The 22,732-nt window shown below is 46.2% G+C and overlaps 1 protein-coding gene across 2 annotated transcripts; it reads right to left on the reverse strand.

Moving 5' to 3' along the window:
• Positions 1-3,405: 3,405 nt before the first annotated feature.
• Positions 3,406-13,274, reverse strand: LOC122677875 (3 beta-hydroxysteroid dehydrogenase/Delta 5-->4-isomerase). Of its 2 annotated transcripts, XM_043878176.1 has the most exons (4): positions 13,158-13,274; positions 12,800-13,021; positions 8,136-8,300; positions 3,406-4,626 (listed from the first exon to the last, which is right to left on the reverse strand). In XM_043878176.1, the coding sequence occupies exons 2-4, from the start codon at positions 12,942-12,944 to the stop codon at positions 3,815-3,817; spliced, it is 1,122 nt and encodes a 373-aa protein (XP_043734111.1). In that variant the 5' UTR covers positions 12,945-13,021; positions 13,158-13,274; the 3' UTR covers positions 3,406-3,814. The 2 variants fall into 2 exon arrangements, with proteins under 2 accessions (XP_043734111.1, XP_043734110.1); XM_043878175.1 differs by having other exon boundaries at positions 12,800-13,214.
• Positions 13,275-22,732: the final 9,458 nt, after the last annotated feature.

The raw sequence follows: 22,732 nt of genomic DNA on the forward strand, positions 1-22,732 counted from the left end.
CTTGCTGAATGACCTTGAGCCAGTTATTGACCTCTCTGTCTCCATTTCCTCATATATCAGGCTAGGATAATAAGCGTACCTACTTTTGGATGTTGACTGAGTATTATTATATATATGGGACTTCCCAGATGGCACTAGGGGTAAAGAACCTGCCTGACAATGCAGGAGATGAAAGAGATGCAAGTTCGATCCCTGAATTGGGAAGAGTCACTGGAGGAGGGGATGGCAACCCACCTCAGTATTTTTGCCTAGAGAATCCTATGGACAGAGAAACCTGATGTGCTATGGTTCATAGGTTCACAAAGAGTTCAACATGACTGAAGCGACTTAGCAGGCACAGGTGGTGCTAGTGGTACATGACCTGCCTGCCAATGCAGGAGACACAAGAGATGCAAGATTGATCCCTGGGTCGGGAAGATCCCCTGGAGGAGGAAGTGGCAAACCACTCCAGTATTCTTGCCTGGGAAATCTCACAGACGGGCTGCAGAGCCTGGCAGGCTACAGTCCATGGGTCTGCAGAGTCAGGACTGAACGACTGAGCGCACACACACTCATATAAAGTGTGTTAGAACCATACTTGGTTCATAATTTTGCTGGTTGAGGTTCCCTTTCTTTTATCCAAAACCCTCAGGGCTAGATATATTTTTGAATTCAGATTTCTTCTGGATTTTACCAAGGTAATAAGAGTATGTATCATATATTACAGTACACCCCAGCAAGATCCAGGTTAGCAACTTGTCATTAAACACACTGAAATTTCTGCGGAAAGAAACCTAGAGTACATGTGAAGTGTGATGCAGACTTAAATTGCTCCATCCATTCTGGGGTGGGCCAGGCTGCCTACAAGCATTCAGGCCTTCAGGGAGAAGGTAGGTCTCAATCCCAGAGCTCTCAGATTTTGACGCTTTTGGGGGTATTTGGGATTTCTTGTGAGAGGAGAAATTGTGAGGTTGGGTTTTGTCATTGTCCTCATCTGTTTGTTAATAAAGTAACTGGGAATACTGTAGTTGTCCTGCAGTTTCCACCACAGCTGTGTGGTCTGCCTTCCTCCAGCCCCTTCAGGTCCTTTATCGCTTTTCTGCCCCTCCTTCCCCAGGCCAGTCACCCTCCCGCCAGCTCCATCTCGGCCCTCTGAGGCTTGCCTCCTCAAACTTGGGGGGCAGTCTAAACTACCTAATCTCCCCGGGCAAACCCTTCTCACCCGGCGGACCTGGGTCCTCTCTCCCCTCCTCCGCCCCCTCCCCTCGCCCAGCGCCGCCCCCGCCTCCTCCGACCACTGCTCAGCTGCTTCCCGCTGCCTGGACCACCTCACTCAGCTCCTGCCTAGGTCCCAGCTCTCTCCTCCAAGACCTAGCTGCGGTCCCACCTCGTCCTTGAGGCTTTTCCCAATAACTTCTGCTCAGCTCCGTTCTGCAGACCTAGTATCCAGAGCAGTAACCTGGTGGCTGAGCACGTGGCTGGCTTGCGTCCACTCGTTCAGCCGTACCCCACGCGGTCACCCAGGTGTGGGGGGCGGGCGGGGCGGGGAGCGGGGCGGCGGGGCGGTTTCCCTCTTCCCTCCGGGTCTCTGCTGCCCCCGTGCGGTGCTTCCCCGTAGTGCACCGAGGGCTCCTGTGCGCGAGCTCGGACCACCCCGCGCGGGTGTCAGGGAGCCCAGTGTCCGTAAGGACGCGGCTTCGTTGGTCAAAGCACTGCCAGGTCTCTTTAGCTTATTCAGTGGAGACCAACAGCCGGCCAGATCCGCTCTCCTCTTTCTTCTCTCACACCAACCCCGCTTGCCCTTTGGTGACAATGCCACCTCCCTCCCCTGGGAGGACAGCTCTGGCGGGTTTATGTTTGTGGGATTTCATGAGACTGAAAACGGCCAGAGGGAATTTTTGTCTCAGACTCCACCACCCTCCTTTCCTTCCTTCCTTATCGGCATAAACATATGAGGGTTTGCACATCGTACCCGGCTGGACAGAGGCTGCCTCTTGTGTTTTGTGTCCTGGGGGAAGGCAGGAAGCGGGTGTTCCATCTCTCACTTTGTCTCACCCCTGGGACCATTTACTGATCTCCCAGGGCTGATCCTCTGTCCCTTGGGTTGTTTTTTTTTTTTTTCCCTCCTTTGGGGTTTTTAAGGTGATAGAAACCCATTTCTCCCAGCCAGAGTGCTTTTTCCCTTTTCTCCTTAAGAGTGAATACTTAAACGAGCTTCGCGGTATCAAATTCAACTGAATTCATAATCTGCAAATTCCTTGGGTAAGAGAGAGGCCATCTTGGTGTTGGGCGTGACTCTTGTTGTGGCCGGGGCTCACAAAGACAGGTGACCCCCTGGTCTAGAAGAGACAGCCCCACCTCCCTGCCCCTGACCCCCCAGGCCACCTCCTCTCCTGCTGCGGGTCACACGGTCCTTGATGGTCTGACAGTGTCTCTTTTGACTGCTTGTCCTCCAGTCAGTTAATGAGGGTGTCATCATTTAAGTCCCCAAACATGTCTCGATTGGCCTCCCTTCCTTGGGGAAACTGAGAAGAATGAGAGGGCTAGAGGCTCGGGAGAGATGGAGGAAAGGAACAGAGGCTGAGAGAGGGGAGGGAAGAAAGGCGTCAGGGTGAGGGAGAGATGGGGAGGAGGAAGGAGGAGGAGGAGCAGGAGCTAAATCTGGAGGAGCTAAATCTTGACTTTGGCACCGAGTGGGAGAGACATTTTCAGGGACATTCACATCTGTTCCCTTTACTTGCCTGGGACCCCGTCATGTGGCTTCATTGCGTGATTTGAAAGAACATGGGATTATTTGCTTCTGAGTTACCAGAGTGGCCAAGACACACATACATCCAAGTGTGTTCTAGGACCTTCAAGGACGCTGGCACTAGCCGTGGAGCTGGCTGCACCTCTGTGTCTCCCTCTCCTCCCAGCTGCCAAGGGTAGGGAAACATCCCAGATTCCGTGAGGGGCTTTCCTTGGCCCTAGGGTGTCTCCTGCACAGGACCGGGTAAGAAGGAGGTGACCCAAGAGATCTGGGCGCTCCCAAGAATCAGTACCCCATGTCCAGTGTTCCCGCTGCACCCTACAGCTCATTTGCCAGCAGCAGACACACTTCAGTGGCAGATAAGTGTTCTCAAGTTTATCTGGGTTAAATGTCCCAGTCTCTCACTAGTTAGTGTGATTGTGAGCATGTTTCTTTATTCATAAGAGGGAATAGTCAGTCATCCCTACCTCGTAGGTTTCTGGTGAGGGTTAAATAAGTGATATATGTGAGTCATTCAGTAGGTGCCTGAAACATAGTAAGTCCTCATCAACCCTATTGTCCACCTCCCAACACTCTGCCCAACCCGGTCCCACGCTGCTTCTCTGAATAGAAAAGGCTGATATCTGGAAATGGAGGGGAGAACAAAAGAGAATGTATTCACGTAAACCACAACTTCCTCCCGATGAGTCATGAAAACGTTGATCATGTTTATTGAGCTGCATGAAGGAATATGAACTTTTAAAAGAAATGCTTTCACATTTAACAAAGAAAGTGGAGCTAAGAGACAAAACTCGAAGTTAAAAGAAGCCCAAATAACTCAGAATCTGCCACTGAGATTTTGATATCAGTTGCAGCAAATCACCTTGTCTGTCCCCTGGAGGCGGGTAGGGAAGAAAGCTTCCACTTGGGCCAGTGAAAGACACAATTTCTGGAGGCGGAAGGCAGATGAGCATCTTCTAAAAGGGAGGCAGGAGGACCCAGGTTTGCGTCTGTGTTACTTTCTGTATGAAACCTCAAGGGGAGCGCTCGATAGACATCTGCTAACCATACCCACATGTCCACATTCCCATCATTGTCACTCCTAGGTCAGTGAATCTTTGTTTTCAGGGTCTCCTTGTACTGTTTCACCAGGAAGCCAATCCACTCCTTGGTTTTCTGTTTGGCTTCCTCCCAAGTGTAGAGGGGCTCATATCCCAGATCTCGCTGAGCTTTCTTGTAGGAGAAGGTGAACACGCTGTTTGAAAGAGTCACTAGGTGGCGGTTGAAGCAGGGGTTATATTTGTAAATTGGACTGAGCAGGAAGCTCACTATTTCCAGCAGGAAGGCAAGCCAGTACTGCAGAGAAATAGGAAGGCTCATCCGGGAATCCAGGCAGAAGCCCCATTCTTTGCTCAAAGTGTAATTGAGGTCATCGTAGCTTTGGTGAGGCGTGTCATCTGAGATGTAGTAGAACTGTCCTTGGATGTTCGGGACCTTTTTGGGGTCCCTCAGGGCCCTCAAGGCCAGAATGTGGGCCCAGGCCACATTGCCAACATAGACTGGGTTGACTCTGGAGAACCTGCAGTGATTGGTCAGGATGCCGTTGTTCTTCAAGGCTCCGTGCATGTAGGCAGAAAGGAATGCGCTCCCCTCCCCGTAGATGTACATGGGCCTCAAGGCACAAGTGTGCAAGGCGCCTCCATTCCTCAGAGCCCACCCGTTAGCTGCCAGCACTGCCTTCTCGGCAAGCTTCTTGCTGTACGGGTAGGGCGAGGACCACGCCGATTCGTGATGCTCTTCTTCATGGCCGTCTTGGATGATCTCCCTGTAGGAGTTGGGCCCAGCCACCTCTATGGTGCTGGTGTGGATAAAGACTGGCACGCTGGCCTGGACACAGGCCTCCAACAGCAGCTGGGTACCTGCCCGAAGGAAGCACAGCGTCAGTGTCCGGACACAGCCCAGGCCAGCCCTGCCATGCCCCGTGTCTGCCCCTGGTCCTGAGTGCAGTGGCCATCACATCCGAGCAGTGCATGGTCTCTGGCTAAGATCCAACCATGCTAAAGCCATAGGACAAAAGTGGAAATGAAAAAATGAAAGGAGAACAAGACTTGGGTTCTGGACTGCAAGCATTTGGATTTCATGGACTTTTGGGATTTACATGGAACATGTTTGTACTCTTTATGTTGGAAAAGAACGAGTTGTCACCTTATATTTTGCAGAGTAAAGAGATTAAAAATGATCATTTGTCATCTCCAGCACCTCATTAAAGGTGGGCTGAAATGAAAAAGTAACAGTGTTAGTTACTCAGTCATGTCCGACTCTGCAACCCCATGGACTATAGCCTGCCGGGCTCCTCTGTCCATGGAATTCTCCAGGCAAGAATACTGGAGTGGGTGCCATTTCCTTCTCCAGGGGATTGTCCCGACTTAGGGATTGAACCTGGGTTTGCTGCATTGCAGGTGGCTTCTTTACCATCTGAGTCACCAGGGAAGTCCTAAAGACAGCTGTTGTAAACTTAAAAGATTAGGGGGCCATACTCTTAGAATAGGGACAACTCTGGTCCATAGGAGGATAGTTGAAGGACTCACATCACACACACACACACACACACACACACACACACAGAGTTGTATGTAAGTAATGCGAGCGTGCATGCTAAGTTGCTTCAGTTGTGTCCAATTCTTTGTGATCCTATGGACTGTAGCTCACCAGCCTCCCTGTCCAGGGGATTGTCCAGGCAAGATCCAAGTAATATATACTCTTATAATACATTGAATTGTTGGTATTTTCTTATCTTTTTTTGAAGACCAATAAAAAAATTGTCACAAGGACTTTTTGTCACTGAGCAAATGAATGGTGGGTTCTGGGGAGAAGCTGGAGATCCGGACTGTTTCTGATTTTGCTTCTTGCAAAGGCCACTCTTAATTTTGGCTATGACTTTTTTTTACCGAGGTATGAAAAGCTGGGGTGGTAAACCTTTTATCTATACTAGTCTTCTGGAGCCTGTCAATGGCCTTATGTGTTGAGCCTGGTGAAGAACCAGAAAGGAGTGCGCCCTCTGCTGGTAATATATGTCATGGGCGGATCTTGTAGAATTCCTTAACCTGGGGAGAATTTCAGCTCCTAGAGGTAACCCAGAGTCTTCCCTACAGGAAAGAAATCATTTCCTGGAAAAAACATCATTTTGGAGTGGTATTTTTTTTTAAAAAAAACCTTTTAATGTCTTTGTGCAATTTGATTTTCAGGAAAGACAGCCTCATTAAAAAAACTTAAATCTAAAAGCAGAGATAATTCAGAGCTAATGGCAAAGAATCTCCTGCCAATGCAAGATGTACAGGAGACACAGATTTGATCCCTGGGTCGGGAAAATCACCTGGAGAAGGAAATGGCAACCCACTCCCGTGTTCTTGCCTGGAGAACCCTATGGACAGAGGAGCCTGGTGGGCTGTGGTCCATGGGGCCAAAGAATCGGACACGACTGAGCCACTGAGCATGCACTCACGTAAATTGCACAAGAAGAAAAGACCATGATTGTGAAGCATTTTCTAAACCAGAGAGTGATACAGTGATACTAGTTTTAGTCAGTGGAGGCCTCTAACTCTTCCCGGGGATTTCAAATCCCCTCTTGTTGGGAGCTGTGGAGAGTAGGCAATTATGGATTAGGGGAGCTGAAAACTCAAGACCCGTTAGCACTCTCCTGGCAGTGTGGGGGTAACCAGGGGTATGGCTAAGGCAAAACTAGAAAGGGTCTTTTTTGAGACTGTGATTTTAGGACAGAGATGCAAAGGCAAAGAGTTGCTTTAGAAAAATAGTCTCTGAGTAGACTAATTCTGGTGGGCAGGTGCAAGGCAGATGTGCTGGGGGCTGGGATGCTGTGGTCCTAGAGAGACTGGCCTCCAGGGATCAGAGGAGGATACTATACAGCAAGCTAAGAAGGGATTTAAGCTAATCCCTTGAGCGAAGTGTCTAGATTTAAAGTAGATTGGAAATCCACAGTTCAGAGACAGCCAGGAAGCATTTAAGGGATAAGGATCTTAAGATGCTATACTTTGGACACCTGAACTACTCTTCAATAATAGACCTGGTGGGACTTCCCTGGTGGTCCACTTCTAAAGCAGGAGGGCATGGGTTTGATCCCTGGACAGGGAACTAAGATTCCATGTACCATGTGGCACCACCAAAAAAATGAACGGAAGAAAAAAAAGACCTGGTGGTGAGCTGAAACTGAAGCTCCAATACTCTGGTGACCTAATGTGAAGAGGTGACTCATTGGAAAAGATCCTTATGCTGGAAAGATAGAGGGCAGGAGGAGAAGGGGGTGACAGAGGATGAGATGGTTGGATAACATCACTGACTCAGTGGACATGAGTTTGAGCAAACTCTGGGAAATAGTGAAGGACAGGGAGACCTGGCATGCTGCAGTCCATGGGGTTGCAAAGAGTCAGACACAACTGAGCAACTGCACAACAAGTGAGCTGAAGAGATGGTATTATGGATAGTGTAAAACTAGTCTTGTTAAGAAGATATTACAGGAAGACCAGAGCTGGCTAATTCTGTACTGCTAGACCACTATGAACCAGCTTTGGCAGTTTTCTTGTGAGGAATTCTTTTTGGGGGTGAGCAGAAGTCCTCTCAACATTCTCACTACGCTTATGATTCTTCCTTTGCAGGAAGTCTTGCCTGAAGGAAACAGGCCCAGAGCTGTGGCCCATCACTCCTGACCTGGGGGCACCTCGTATCACAAACCTGTTAGTTAGTTCTTGGCTGTACTGTGACCCCTGCCTTATAGCCACACAGAAGGGCTAATGTGATGACCAAGGAAACACTTGTAAGTTCTGGCTCCAACACAGTGGAGGCAGGAGGTGGTCGGAGAACAAGAGTTTGAGGTTGGAGTTGAGTCAACACTTGATTGGACCAGCAGAAAGGTTTTTGTGGCCTTTGGACTTACAGAGGCATGGGTTTAAATTCTAGCCCTTTCACTTCTCTCCATAGTGCCTTAGACAAGTTATTTAGCCCATCTCAGCCCCAATTTCGTCATCTAAAAAACTGAGGATGATGGCTGTGAATCTCTGTTGATTGTTAGAAAGTGTGTGAAAATGTTAGTCGCTCAGTCGTATCTGACTGTTTGCGACTCCACAGACTGTAGCCCACCAGGCTCCTCTGTCCACGGAATTCTCCAGGCAAGAATACTGGAGTGGGTTGCCATTTCCTCCTCCAGGGGATCTTCCCGACCCAGGGATTGAACCCGGGTTTCCCAAGTTGCAGGCAGATTCTTTAGTCTCTCAGCCACCAGGAATCTCTGTCGGTGGTGATGAGCAAAAACGCTTGGTGTCCACCCAGCAGGTGTTCACCAGGCTCCCCCTCCCTTATCCTGGCTTCTGATCCTCACTGGCCCATCTCCCTCCAGCTCCTCCCCAGGACCCTGTACCTTTCACATTGACGTTCATGATGGTCTCTCGTGGGACAGCATTCCTGATATCGATGACAGAGGCAGTGTGGATGACCGCCGAGATGCCCTGGCAGGCCCCTTTCAGGCACTGCTCATCCAGAATGTCTCCTTCCAGCAGGGTCAGCTTGATCTTGCTCTGGAGCTCTGTGTGAACAGGAGGCAGGTCACTGGAAGGCTCTCTGAATCTGCAAGTTTCCTGATAAAGGTGGCATTTTACCTAGGTCTTCAAGGACAGGTAGACTGAGGGGAAGGAGGGATGGGGAGGAGAGGTGAACAGCCCATGGAAGGAGCAAGTCAACAAGGGCATAGTAATCAGAATGCACAGCATTTCTTGAGAAGGAGCAAACATCTCTTTCCATCCCATCTCCTTCCAAAAAAGATAAAAAAGAGAGTTTGAGCTATGAGGAGTCAAGAGTGCCTGGAACACTAAATTGTGAAAAAGACTCATGGGGCATGTATAAAATTCATTAAGGAAAGAATTTGCATTTAATTTAAATTAAGTGAAATGGGGAATCGGGTATGGATTTGGAATTAAGGGAGAAATGTAAGCAAGAGTTGTGGTGTAGGAAGCAAACCCCGGCTGCAGTATTATAAAGTAGATCAAGGTGGGGGGTGGCTAAGAGAAAGCAAGGTGATTGAGGGATTAATCGGGCCATGGCACCACAGTTCACATGAGGAGGACGGGAACCAGGGATCCAGCAGAGGGAGCTGAGAAGAGAAGTGCCCAAAGTTTGACTTTCAGACCTTACCTTCCAGGTCCTGGTTCTTACTGGAGATGGGCTGAGAGGAAGAGTCAAAGGCAGCCCGAGTTTTTTCCACTTGAGTGATTAAGAGGATGGTGGTGCTTTTTAACAGGAATTTAGAATGGGCCCCAATGGTGAATTTAACTGCAAGAGCTCTTATTAGATATCATCAAAAGAAGACATCAGTGCTGAAAATGAGCCAGCCACCAAGGGACTAACATTCTGGCCATCTTAGCCAAGGGTCACAGAGATGTCATCAGGGTCTCCGGCTCCTCTGAAGCCCACTGGAGGTGGCACAACTTCATCTCCTCAGATTAGTGTTGTCTCTCAGCTGTGTCCTACTGTGTGCGACCCCATAGACTATAGCCTGCCAGGCTCCTCTGTCCATGGGATTCTTCAGGCAAGAATACTGGAGTGGGTAGCCTTTCCTTTCTCCAAGGAATCTTCTCAACCCGGGGGTCGAACCCAGGTCTCCTGCATTGCAGCCAGGCTCTTTACTGTCTGAACTACAGGGAAGCCCCACCTTAGATTTGCCCGTGAAATAAATGCCGCACATAGAGCTTAGATAAGTATCCTGCACTTATTTTGTGCTATTTATTTCACACATGGCTTTCAGCTTTCTAATTCCCTTTCCCAGCCATCTCATGAGACAGGGATTCTGATTTCCACTTTACAGGCAAGGACATCCAGGCTCAGAGGCATAGTCTTAAGTCACACTTCTAATGAAGGCGCCAGCCTGCCCACCTGCCTTCAAGCCTTGCTTGCTGTCCCATCACCCACTTGCAGGACTGCAGAGAAGTTCGGGATCAGTCAGTTTAGATGAAATGGCCAGTCTCTCCACTGGCCAGAGAACAGTGAGAGAGAAATCCAGAGTGAAAAGTCTCCTGCGTTGCAGGAAGATTCATCACCACTTTGACACCAGGGGAGCCAGCCAGACAGCCTGGTTCAAATCCAGCTTTGCCATTTTCCAGGTGTGGGACCTTGAACAAGTTAATTAACCTCTGCTACATCCGGTCTGTATGTTTGTGTCCCCTCAGATCCACTGTTGAAATCCTAATGTGATGGTGTTAGGAGTTAGGGGCCTTTGGGAGGTTATTAGATCGTGAAGGTAGAGACCTCATAGACTGAATTTCCTTCTTAGGTTACAACTTGATAAAACCATCTGCTCTCCTTTAAGCCTCTTTGAGATTAGCTCCGCCCCAGCCCCTTCCACTCCAAAAAGGCCACAGAGTGGGAGAAACGCAGAGGAGTTAGCTGGAGAGCAGAGTTTTCTGATTGTGTCCCCACTTCTTCCCTGCCTGTCCCTTCCTCTTCCTCTCTTTCAAGGCTGACTTCAGCAGACTGGCTCAAAGGCCAAGTGAGGAACGACCGCTCAGCCGTTAGTCTGCAGGGATGCAGAGTGACCAGCAGAGGCGCTGTAGATGCCTCAGCTGGAACCCCTAGCTCCCTCCGCAAGCCTCTGTGGGCTTGGCCAGTGTTTTGCATAGACTGAAAATGCGATGGAAGCTTACCTGTTGTGAGCGGGGTTGGAGGGAGGCCCAGAGAGAAGCTACTGGACAGACTAGCGGTTGAGAGCCCAGATACTGCAGCCAGACTGTGCGTGACTCTTTGCAACCCTATGGACTGTTGCCCCCAGGCCCCAATGTCCATGGGATTCTCCAGGCAAGAATACTGGATTGAGTTGCCATGACCTCCTCCAGGGGACCTCCCCGACCCAGGGATTGAACCGGGGTCTCCTGAGATGGGACCTTGAACAAGTTAGTTAACCTCTGCTGTGTCTGCACGTTTCTGTCCCCTCAGAGCCACATTGAAATCCTAATGTGATGGTGTTAAGAGTTAGGGGCATTTGGGAGGTTATTAGATCATGAAGGTAGAGCATGGATAGGATTAATGTTTTTACAGAAAAGACCCCAGAGAGATCCCTCATGCCTTCCACCGAGAGAGGGCACAGCAAGATGGTGCAGCTATGAACCAGGAAGAGACCTCTGACCAGAACTTGACCCTGCCTTGATTTTGGACTTCCAGACTTCAGATGGCTCAGCGGATAAATAATTCACCTGCAATGCAGGAGACACAGGGAGTGCAGGTTCGATCCCCGGGTTGGAAAGATCCCCTGGAGGAGGAAATGGCAACCCACTCCAGTATTCTTGCCTGGAAAATCCCATGGGACAGAGAAGCCTGGCGGGCTACAGTCCATGGGGTCATGGACTGCAGCAACTAAGCACGCACACACACACAGACTTCAGAACTGTGACCAATACATTTCAGATTATGAGATACCCAGCCTGCAGTATTTTGTTATGGCAGCCCGAATTGACTGGATTCTTCTATGCCTGTATTCATATTAAAAAAAAAAGAAAAAAAATAAACCGAAGACCCTGTTACCCATCCCAAAGAGAGGGTTGTGATGAGGAGCAAATGAGTTGATACATGTAAAACGCTGGGCACAGCGCCTGGCACAAAAGGAATCCCGTAAGTTTTCTCTGTCGTTATCTTGACAGAGGCCCCTGCCCACCCACACCTGCACCTGACTTATTCACCTTGGGAGCTGTTCTGCTAGGTTGAGCATCACTCTCTCTGGGCATAAGTCATCAGCCTGTATATATTGCTGGGATGGAGGGATTACAAAAGGTTGGTGTTCATCATCTGTGAATTTTTTCTAAAAAAATCAAAGACACTGTTGGAGCAGAGGGCAGAGGAAACAGGAAGTTTGCAAAGGTCAGGGAGGGAAAAGGAGAACAGAGTGATGGGCAGGGTCCAGGAGAGTGAGCTGGGGAGGGAGACTTTAAGTGGGGAGGGGGGTCCTGGGCAGCCAGGGCCTGTGTATAGATGGCCAATCCACCGGGGCTGGGGAGGGGAGACAAGGAGTTGGTTTGGGGGCACACAGGCAGGAAATGGGAGAGACTAAAGACTCACTTTGTCCAGAGTTGGCCCTCGGGGCATTGACTGGGGCTCATCTGAGCTCTGCTCCACATCAATCCCAGAGACCTCGACAAGTCGCTTTACCTTTGTTGACCTCAATTCCTCATTGTCCGGGTGGGTGTTACCCTCTCCTACCATCCTCACAAGGTTATTTTGAGGATCTCAGAGCAAAGCAGGTTGGAAAAGACACTATAAATCAAGCGTTTGCCTTGGCATCATGGGCAGCAGTCAGGAAAGAGAGCCATGAGCTGCTTTAGTGGATTCTGTAGTCACGTCCTTGTGATGATGAGGAGAGAGGCGAATAGTACAAAGAGACGCACAGGGAATCCACGCAAGGCGTGTCTGCATTCACGCTGCCTCTAGTTCTCTTTCTGGCTCCCTTGTTGCATGCCTGTGCATCCTCTCCTCCCCGCTCTTTCTGGCTCCTTCTCTAATTCCCTCTCTCTCTCATTCACACACACACACACACACTCACAGACACACACACACACTCGCACACTTCACCCTCTCTTCCTTTTATTTCACCTTCAACAGAGACGCTCAGTGAAGCCACAGAAAGACAAGGGCAATCAAGAAGCTCTGGATCCCAGTGGTGGCATCTCCAGGTTAACAGCACAGGCTCGCCCTTTGCAGACAGTGCACAACAAGTAACAAGCCTCGTGGACAAGGGAGAAAACGAAAACATGATTTTCTAGATGAGAAGAACAGACTCTAAGTGTCTGGTCCACGGCCCACCCTCTCACCCTGGGCTGGGACCTCTGACCCACCTGGGACTACACCATGTATCGCCCTACCCCATCTTCTGACACTACCTGTGATTATACCATGGTATTACCCCATCTGTGATCTTCCTTTCTGATAACAGGATTAGCCTTGATTTGGCTACAACTTTCCTTAAACTGCTAGAAAGAACCCCCTCCCCCACACCCACGTAGGTCTTCAAAGGGAGCTACACTCCTGTGACTCAGGCTTACTTACTAGAAAATTCCTCCCGAACTTCTGGTCTGAAGACTTTGTCTAGCACCCGGATTTCCTGCAGATCCTTCTCCTCCACCAATAAGCGGATGATCCTCTGGCCCAGAAATCCTCCTCCTCCGGTCACGAGGCAGCTCCATCCTTCCATGGCCAAACCTGGGCGCTGAGAAACGCTCACCAGGAACCAGAAAGCACTGGGGGGGCAGATTGGGCGAGAGGACGATGCTGGAGAGAGCCCAAAAGAGAGTTCAAGTGATTCCATGCTCATAAAGACACACGGTGTTCCTTCTTCTCCATTTTTGTAAAAATCCCTTGTGCCCCCCTCCCAGGAGCAGCAGAAAGAAAGTGAAAAAGCTCTAACCGGTCAGATTGTGGCAAGCCAGATGAAAGCACCCGGGTTCTGATCTCCAGATTGCCCAAAGACGGAACTGGAGAGAGCTTTATATGCTGCTGCCTCTGACTCAGCCCACTCAGCCTTGAGCTCTTATGGTGTACTCATTGTTTACCCCTCCTCACTTCCTCTCCAAGAAGTAGTGACCTTTGCCTTGTATCTCTCATTCCTCCAAGGCATAGGAAGAGACAGCAAGCTTCGAGGCCACAGCGCGATAAAGACGCTTGGTTCTACCCTCAGCGGGACTCCTGGCAGTCAGTGTCTGCTGCCTGGGATCCACAATCTGTGAACTTAAACTGGACGGGGAGAAATCTCCAGCAATATGAACTGTTGCCTTATGCAGCAAATACATCTGGAGGGCGGGGGGGGGGGGGGTGAGGTGGATCCACTGTAGCCCACTGTCTCCTCTGTCAGAGTGTTCTTTGAAATGTTGCTGTTTTGCAGAGTTTAGAGTTGAGAAATTTGCAGTGATGGAAGCTCCAATCACTAAATTCTGTGGAAGGCAATTTTCTTTCCCACTCAATATATCTGGAACCTTAGTTTCTTTCCCCCTGCAGAGCTCTGGGTTTCTGGAGGAAGAGCACCATTGAAGGGAAGCTCTCTGGTGATAACTGTCTAGTTCTATGACCTGCACAACTTGAGTAGGTGTATGGCTGTTAGCATAACTATCGCCACCTTGGTCCCTTATAGTTTCTCCTGTCCTTTCACTAACCTTACCCAGGACTGTACAGTGAATCACTTCTCTGTCATCAAGGGCTTCTTTTTTATTTAAAGATATTAGTTGTTGTTGCTGTTTGGTCACTAAATGGTGTCCGACTCTTTGTGAACCCATGGACTGCAGCCCAACAGGCTCCTCAGTCAATGAGATTCTCCAAGCAAGGATGCTGGACTGGGTTGCCATTTTCTTCTCCAGGGGATCTTCCTGACCCAGGGATAGAACCTGTGTTTCCTGTGTCTCCTGCTTTGGCAGGAGGATTCTTTACCACTGAGCCACCTGGGAAGTGCAATAGATATTGCATAATAACTGTTAGGGTCCAATGGGCTCTATGCTCTGCTAGTCCCAAACAACAGTGAAACTATTTGTATTCTTGGCAACCATGAAACTAGTTACCCCTTCATAAATACTAACTTAGGAATGTATGTTTTGTATGCAGGTGTTCCCAGCACCTACCCATATACCCTGGGTTAGTGATAAAATTGTCCCCATGGCCCCTCAGCAGTGATGAGTACATGTGTGAATGCTTCTGGGTCATTGTCCACCAAACCCTACTCTGTAAGTTTTATTCTGATAAACTGATCCAATGACTACATGGAGCTGCCTGCTTCATTTTTCCTTCCCAAGATGCCTTCTCAGTTTGATGGGCATGCCTCCAACAGTAGGGGTCTGTAGCTATGGGCCATAGTAGCTTTTATTATGAATGTTTGCACTAAACCCACATTCTGTTTGCAAAAACACTCTCAGTAGATTCTTGAACAGATGATGCTTATATGCTTCAGAAGCCTGTACCCCAGAGATATCCAAATACCACTGCCATCAGCATCTCAAGATATTGTCAAAAGATTGAGGTGTAATTTACGTGCATTAAAATGTCCAGATTTTAAATGTTAGTTCAACGAACCATTTGCAATTATGTACAGCTATGTAAGAAACCACCCAAAACAAGATCTAGAATGTTTTTTTCCCTGCAGAAAATTCTTTCTTCCCATTTTCAGTCAATTCCCACCCTTCCAACCTACCCCAGAAACAGCTACACTCTGATATTTAGTGGATAGATACTCTCCTAACTTTTCTTCTAAAGTCTTCATCATTCTGGATGTATATTTAAATATAGAATTCATCTAAAATCAAGTTTTGTACACTGCATACAGAAAATGTTACTATTGTATTCCTCTATTGCCTATCCATTTTCTCTCATCAATTTCTCTTGTTTTAATTATTTGCTTGCTTTTGTGTTTAATTTATATTTTTTCAAGTTTCTTATGGTCAAAGATTAGATACTTTATTTCTTCTTTTTGACAATGGGCATTTGCGTTTAAAGCTACAAATTTCTGTCTAAGCACCATATTACCTGCAACCAACAGTGTGTTGTTTTTTTTTTTTTTGGCCACATTGAAGGCATGTGGGATCTTAGTTCCCCGACCAGAGTGTGAACCTGCATGCTACAGTGGAAGCACAGGGTCTTAACCACTGGGCCACCAGGGAAGTCACTTAACAGTTTTGTTACCATTCAGGTAAAAATATTTTCTGACTTACCTGTGATTTCTTCCTTACTGCATGAGTTATTCATAAGCATGTTGTTAAATGTCTAAACCCAGAGATTTTCTAGATAATGTTATCAATTTCTAATTTAATACTATAGCGGTCAGAGTATATAGTCCGTATGATTTTGATTTTCAGATATTTATTGAAAGTTGTTTGGTGGCTCAGTGCAAATGGTCTGTCTTAGTGAAATGCCACAAGCACTTGAAAAGAATTTTTTAAATTGCCAACAGTTGATGAGAGTGAAGCTTTATAAGAGTGGGTTTGACACCCTCCTTCAGGTCTCTCCCTCTTCCTGTGTTGTAGACATTCTCCTCTTGTCACTTGGGACTTGACTCCCAATGCCTCAAACACCCTTGCTTAGGAAAGGCGCTGGGTTACAGCATCTTGTTCTATGAGCACTAGCTAAAGGTCCTTGGTCTTACTGAGACCCATGGAGCCTGTCTGAGGTCATCAAAGTGCATCGTACAGCTTTGCGTGCTGTAGTGATGCTGCAAGTGGGCATTTATGCCTCCTATCCCCTCCAAGGTTGGGGCTGAAGAGCTAATTCCCCCAGCTCTTGGAAATGTTGGAGGCTGGTAGATTTTGTCTAGTATCTCTGAGAATTGCCTTCAGCCAAAGAACCAGTAGAACAAGACTTCAGAGTCGATGAGTGGAACTGAAGAAACCATGTAGACAGCGAGAGATAAAGGGGAAGGCAGATGGGGGTCAGAACATTACCTTTGTTTTATTTTCAAACATCTTTGCTGTAAAACAAATTTATGTGTCATAAAATTAACTAATTTTAAATATACAATTCAACTATTTTAAGTAAAATTATGAACTGTGTAACCATCACCATAATCCTATTTTGGAACATTTTTGCGTTTGTGTATGTGCGTGTGTGTGTGCTAAGTTGCTTCAGTTGTGTCCAACTTTTTGCAACCCTGTGAGCGATAACCTGCCAGGCTCCTCTGTCCATGGGATTTCCCAGGCCAGAATACTGGAGTGGGTTGTCATGCCCTCTTCCAGGAGACATTCCTGACCCAGGGATGGAACTTGAGTCTCCTGCATTGGCAGGTGGGTTCGTTGCCACTAGTGTCACCTGGGAAGCCCTGGAACATTTCTATCCCCACTAAAAGACCTCCTGTACCCATTAGCAGCAACTCCTCATTCACGTTCCCCAGCTATGTGAAAGTCAGTCATGTCCAACTCTTTGTGACCCCATGGACGATATGGTCCGTGGAATTCTCCAGGCCAGAATACTGGAGTAGGTAGCCTTTCCCTTCTCCAGGGTGTCTTCCCAACCCAGGGATTGAACCCAGGTCTCTCACATTGCAGGTGAATTCTTTACCCCAGCTATAGACAACCTTTAATTAATTTTCTGACTCTATAGATTTGCCTTTTCTGAATACCCTATAGATAGAGTCATACAGTGCGTGGTCTTTTGTGTCTGGCTTCTTTTACTTACCATAACATACTTTTGAGGTTCATCTATGTTGTAGGATGTATCAGTATTTCATTCCTTTTAGGTGTCGAGTACTATTTCATTGTATTGATATCCCATATTCTGTTTATTCTTTCACCACTTGATAGTTGGGATGTTTCCACTTTTTGCACTATTATGGGTAAAGCTGTTAGGAACATTCACATACATGTGTTTGTGTGGACGCATGTTTTCATTTCTTTTGGGCGGAGAGCTAGGAGTGAAGTTGTTGGGTCATGTGGTAAATTTATCTCTAACTTAAGAAATTGCGTAACTGTTTTCCAAAGTGGCTGTGCTCTCTACCTGTACTGAGTGAATATTTTACTTTTTCCACATTATTGTTTCTTCATATTCTTCAATTGACATTCTCTATTTTTTAAAAGTTTATTTACTTCTGGTTGCGCTGGGTCTTCATTGTTTTGCACAGGCTTTCTCTAGTGGTGGTGAGTAGGGGCTACTCCTCGTTGTGGTGCATGGGCTTCTCGTTGCGGTGACTTCTCTTGTTGGAGAACATGAGCTCTAGGCACACAGGCTTCAGTAGTTGCAGCATGTGGGCTCCGAAGTTGCGCCTCATGGGTTCTAGAGCATGGGCTTGGTAGTTGCAGACATGCGCTTAGTTGCTCTGCAGCTAAGCAGATGTGGAATCTTCCTAGACCAGGGATTGAACCCAGGTTCCCTGCATTGGCAGACGGGCTTTTATCCACTGTGCCACCAAGGAAGTCTGACGTTATCTATTTTTAAAATCATAGCCATGCTTGTGGATAAGAAGTGGTATCTCACCTTGGTTTTGATTTGTATTTCACTAATAATGAATGATGCTAAGCATGTTTTCATATGCTTATTGAACATCCCTATAGCTTTTCGGTGAAAAATCTATGTGATTCTTTGATCATTTTAAAATTGGGTTATTTATCTTTTTATTTTGATTTGTAAAGTGTTTTATATTCTATATCAAGTTCTTTCATAGACAAATGATTTGAAAATATCTTTCCAAGTCTATAACTTATCTTACTATTTTATTGATAATGTCTTTTGTTTTAATATTTAAAACATTGTTTTTACAATGTTGTGTTGTTTTCTGCCATACAACAATGCAAATCATCCGTAATGACACATACACCCCTTCCCCCCCAGCCTCCCTCCCCTCCCCCCAGGGCATCACAGAGTGTCAGACTGGGCTCCCTGTGCTATACAGAAACTTCTCACCAGTTATCCATCTTACACCCGGGAGTGTATATATGCTGGTGCTACTTCCTCCACTCTTCTCGCTCTCTCCCTCCCCCACTGTGTCCACAAGTCTCTTCTCTACATCTGTGTCTCCTTCCTTCCCTGCAAATGCTGGAGAGAATACGGGAAAAAGGGACCCTTCCACATTGTTGGTGGGAGTGTAAACTGATACAGCCATTATGGAGAAATGTATGGAGATTCCTTAAAAAACTAGGAATAAATCTACCGTATGACCCAGCAAATCCACTACTGGGCATATACTCTGAGAAAACCATAATCCAAAAAGATACATGTGCCCCAGTGTTCATGGCAGCACTGTTTACAATAGCCAGGACACAGAAGCAACCTAGATGTCCATTGACTGATGAATGGATAAGGAAGATGTGGTACATATATGCAATGGAATATTACTCAGCCATAAAGAGAATGAATTTGAGTCAGTTCTAGTGAGGTGGGTGAATGTAGAACCTGTAATACAGAGTAAAGTAAGTCAGAAAGAGAAAAGCAAATATAGTATATTAGTGCATATGTATGGAATCTAGAAAAATGATATTGATAATGTCTTTTGAAGAATAAGTATTTTTAATTTTGATTAAGTCCCATTTTTCAATTTTTTTTCTTTTACCGCTCGTGTTTTTGTCTCACTCAATGTCAGGATGTCAGGAAGATTTTTAATCTATTTTTTCTTCTAAGAAGTGTATGGTTTTAGCCTTTACATTTATGTCTATGATAGATTTTGAGGGGATTTTTGCATGTGGTGTGAGTTTATGGTCTAGTTCAGATGGTCAATTGAAAAGATGTCAAGTAACTTCAGTGGGGGAAAATGATAACCTTTAAACAAATGACACTGGGACAACTGGATTGTCCTCCATCCCCTTCAAGACTGAGATTTGTACCTGTTCAGGGAAGGTCAGAGCGTGTTAAGTAAGGCTGGGCCCATCTGGGTTACCCCCAGTTGGCGTTGGGGTTTGGGAAGAACTCCTCAGTATGACACATCATGGGCTGAAAAATACGCTGCATCAGGGACACTCACAAAAGGCAAAGGTCAGCAAAGGAACAGAGGGTATGATTCCCCCATCCTTCTATCCTACACTGATTGATGCGTAAATGTTCAGGAAACTGGGCCTACGGTGTGTGTCTGCATTCTAGTGCAGGGACACAAGCTTCCTTTATTCTATTTTATTTTATTTTATTTTGGTATCCTGTTAGCACAAGAAAGCAGGCTAATCAATAGAGGAACATACCTACTGTTGGTGCCAAGCAGTCTGGATTTGGAGTGCTAGCTATTTATAAGTTATATGAGGGGACTTCCCTGATGGTCCAGTGGCCAAGACTCTGTGCTCCCAGTACAGGGGGCCTGGGTTCGGTCCCTGATCAGGAAACTAGATCCCACATGCTGCAACTAAAGATCCTGCATGCCACAAGGAAGACAGAAGATCCCACATGCCGCAGCTAAGATATGGTGTAGATAAATAAAATAAATAAATTTTTTAACAATAAAAAACTAGTAATTAAAAATAATAAATTTTGAAAAAGAGTTGTATGGGAAAGTTAACTGCCCAGCACCTGGAGTCCGTGGGGCTTATAGGAAGTGTTTCTCTCTTTGGAAAGAAGCCACTGTTTCCATGGGATCTATTCATGGTACAGTCTCTCATTCTGGGAAGAGGGAACTCCTTCACTTGGATAAGTTGTTAAAGTCCTGGGCCACTTAAGTTCCTTGTGCCATGGTTCTAGAGAGGCAAATTTGGGAAGAGAAAGCATATGATAATTTTTTAAGCCACAGGATTAGGTGAGATACTATACGGAAAGAAGGCTTGTAGATAAAAGGAAAAGCCTCAGAACTGAAACCCAGGAAAAACTTAACAACATATAGAGGTTTAAGAGAGGAGGAAGAGCCAGCTAAGGTGACTGAGCCAGAGTGGTGTAAGGCAGGAGGAAAATTAGGAGAGTACGGCGTTAGGAAAATCACATGAGGGAAGTACGTAAAGAAGGAAAATGTGGTCAACTGTGTTGGATGTTGCTGAAGCATCAAGTGCAATGAAGAAAACAATTGACCATTGGTTTTGACAACATGGAGTTCATAAGTAACTTGGTAAGAGCAATTTCAATGGATTTAGAAATTCTAATTGGAATGTGTTGAGAAACAGATGAAAAGTAAATAGAGTGACTACAAAAATAAATTGTGTCTTGTTTTTTGATCCACTCTGACAGTCCCTGTTTTTTAAATCTTATTTGGTGTATTTAGACCATTGGTGCTTAAAGGAAGTATTTATATAGCTGGGTTAATATCTGTCATATCATAAGAAATAACAAGTGTTGGTAAGGACATGGAGAACAGGGAACCCTCCATTGTGTATTATTTGTGGGAATGTAAATGGCACCCACTACAGAAAATAGTATGGAGGCTCCTTGAAAAAATAAAAATAGAACTACCATATGATCCATCAGTTCCACTTTTGGATGTTTATCCAAAGAAAATGAAAACACCAACTTGAAAAGGTTTATGCATCCCCCATGTTCATTGCAGCATTATATATAAACAATAAACAAGATATGCAAATAATCTAAATGCCCATCAGTGGGTAAATAGAAAAAGAAATTGTGGTATATTTGGAGAGTTAGTTCAAGGAACTGAACAATACAAGTGTGTGTCTGAAACACAAGAATCTGAGAGAGGGTGGGATTAAATGAGGTTGTCAAGGTGAGCTGGGCCTTGACATGCATAATCTTGAAAGGAAGTCGTGATAATGATTTTGGCTTTCTCCTAAGAGCAACGTGAAGTCAAAACAGAAATTTGAGTCATGCAGTGGCATGATGAGAATTACATTTTTAAAAGATCACTTTGGCTACTGTGTGTAGAACAAATTAGTGTGAGCTAAGAAGACTCAGAGAAATCCACTGGGAAAGGAGTTTGGAAGTGTAAGACAAAGGACGGTAACTCACTCTCAAGTAGTGATATGGAGACAGAGAAAAGGTGACAGGCTTGTTAGAAATAGAAGGAAGCATTGCACTCCTTCTAAACCACATGCCAGGTACACATGTTAGAGTCTGTCTGAATATAGCCACTGGCTGGTGTGTGATACTCCCTGGAAATCCACGATGACTAGCTTTAAGTAGAATGTGCTAGTTCAGATTCATACCTCATGTTCTATGCTGTGTTAGTTGATTTTGTAAGAGGCAGGAGACAGACAGTTTGTAATAATGTCACGAGGTGTGTGTTTTGCCTCCTGGAGCCGGCAGATAATAGGCAGTGTAAGGGGTGTAAGCAGGTCAAGAGTGCAGGGGAAAGGCTCACCCACTCCCTGTGGGCCCATTGATTTAAAAAGTTAAGCGTTTGCCAAACCTGTAGCCTTATCTAGTCTAGCTGAGCCACTTTTTCTACTCACTCGACAGAAGGACTGTTAACAATCATTAAACATACTCGATTACTGAAAACTTTCTTCTAAACAGTCCCATCAAATGTACCATGTTCTTGAAAGAATACATTAATCCTTTTAAATTCAGTACCAATAGCTCAACACAGAACCCAGTGTAAGTATACCCCAAGTATATGATAACAAGGAGGGGTACCAGATAGGCAAAAGGAGAGAGAGTAAGAGAACAAACAGTTTGTCTGCTCTACTTAATATCTGACACTCATAGCTTTCATGCTATGACATCAGACTTAACTAGATGCAACAGACTGTGGTCTGCAGTGCCTAAAATTTTACCGTCTGGGCCTTTAGAGAGAAAAGTGGTCTGTCTCTAAACAGAACCTGTTTAAGAGTGTAGTAGGCTTCTTTTTTCTTGTTGGTTTATTTATTTTTGGCTGTGCTGGGCCTTCGTTGCTGTGCGGGCTTCTCTTTGCAGTGGCTTCTCTTGCTGTGGAACACAGGCTCTAGGGCACCTGGGCTTCTGTAGTTGTAAACGCGTGGGCTCAGTCGTTTCGGCTCTCAGGCTCTAGAGCACAGGCTTGGTAGTTGTGGCGTATGGGCTTAGTTGCTCCGAGGCATGTGGGATCTTCCCAAACCAGGCATCAAACTGGCATCCCTTGCTCTGCAAGGAAGATTCTTTATCCATTGGACCACCAGGGAAGCCCTGCAAGTTCTTGATGTCCATGCATACATGTAATTACTAATGTTTACAGAAACCTTTGAATAGAAATTCTTTTGGGCATTAGTGACAAATGGAAATGAAACTGTTCATTGTTATTGAAAGGTAAAGCCAGACATGATGTACTGGGTAAGAGGAACTCCGGCCAACAGGCCTGTAGTAATGTGGTGGTAAGGTCTGTGTTAGGAAAAGTGTTTTCTAGTCCTATGGTTAGTCTTGGCCTTTTGGTGAGCCTGTAACCATGGACTGTGAACTTTACCAGTGCTTCATGGTCCCTCCTTGCCCCCTTAAGTGGGACCGGATGGCTAGAGGGGGCTGGAGCTGGGTATTTCCCATCTCCCAAGTTGGTTTTGAAAAACTAAGATCATGGCATCCGGTCCCATCATTTCATGGCAAATATATGAGGAAACAATGGAAACAGTGACACACTTTATTTTCTTGGGCTCCAAAATCACTGCAGATGGTGACCGCAGCCACAAAATTAAAAGACACTTGCTCCTT

The sequence above is a fragment of the Cervus elaphus genome, chromosome 20 (assembly GCF_910594005.1).
Source record: "Cervus elaphus chromosome 20, mCerEla1.1, whole genome shotgun sequence".
NCBI classification, from domain to species: Eukaryota; Metazoa; Chordata; class Mammalia; order Artiodactyla; family Cervidae; genus Cervus; species Cervus elaphus.

Excerpts from the sequence above, each read along its gene's own strand:
- LOC122677875 (XM_043878175.1), bottom strand. The coding sequence starts at position 13,064 with ATGAGCATGGAATCACTTGAACTCTCTTTTGGGCTCTCTCCAGCATCG. Across the intron at positions 8,301-12,799 it reads AGTTCGGGAGGAATTTTCTA|AGCTCCAGAGCAAGATCAAG; the intron begins GTAAGTAAGCCT and ends CTGTTCACACAG. Across the intron at positions 4,627-8,135 it reads CATGAACGTCAATGTGAAAG|GTACCCAGCTGCTGTTGGAG; the intron begins GTACAGGGTCCT and ends TCCTTCGGGCAG.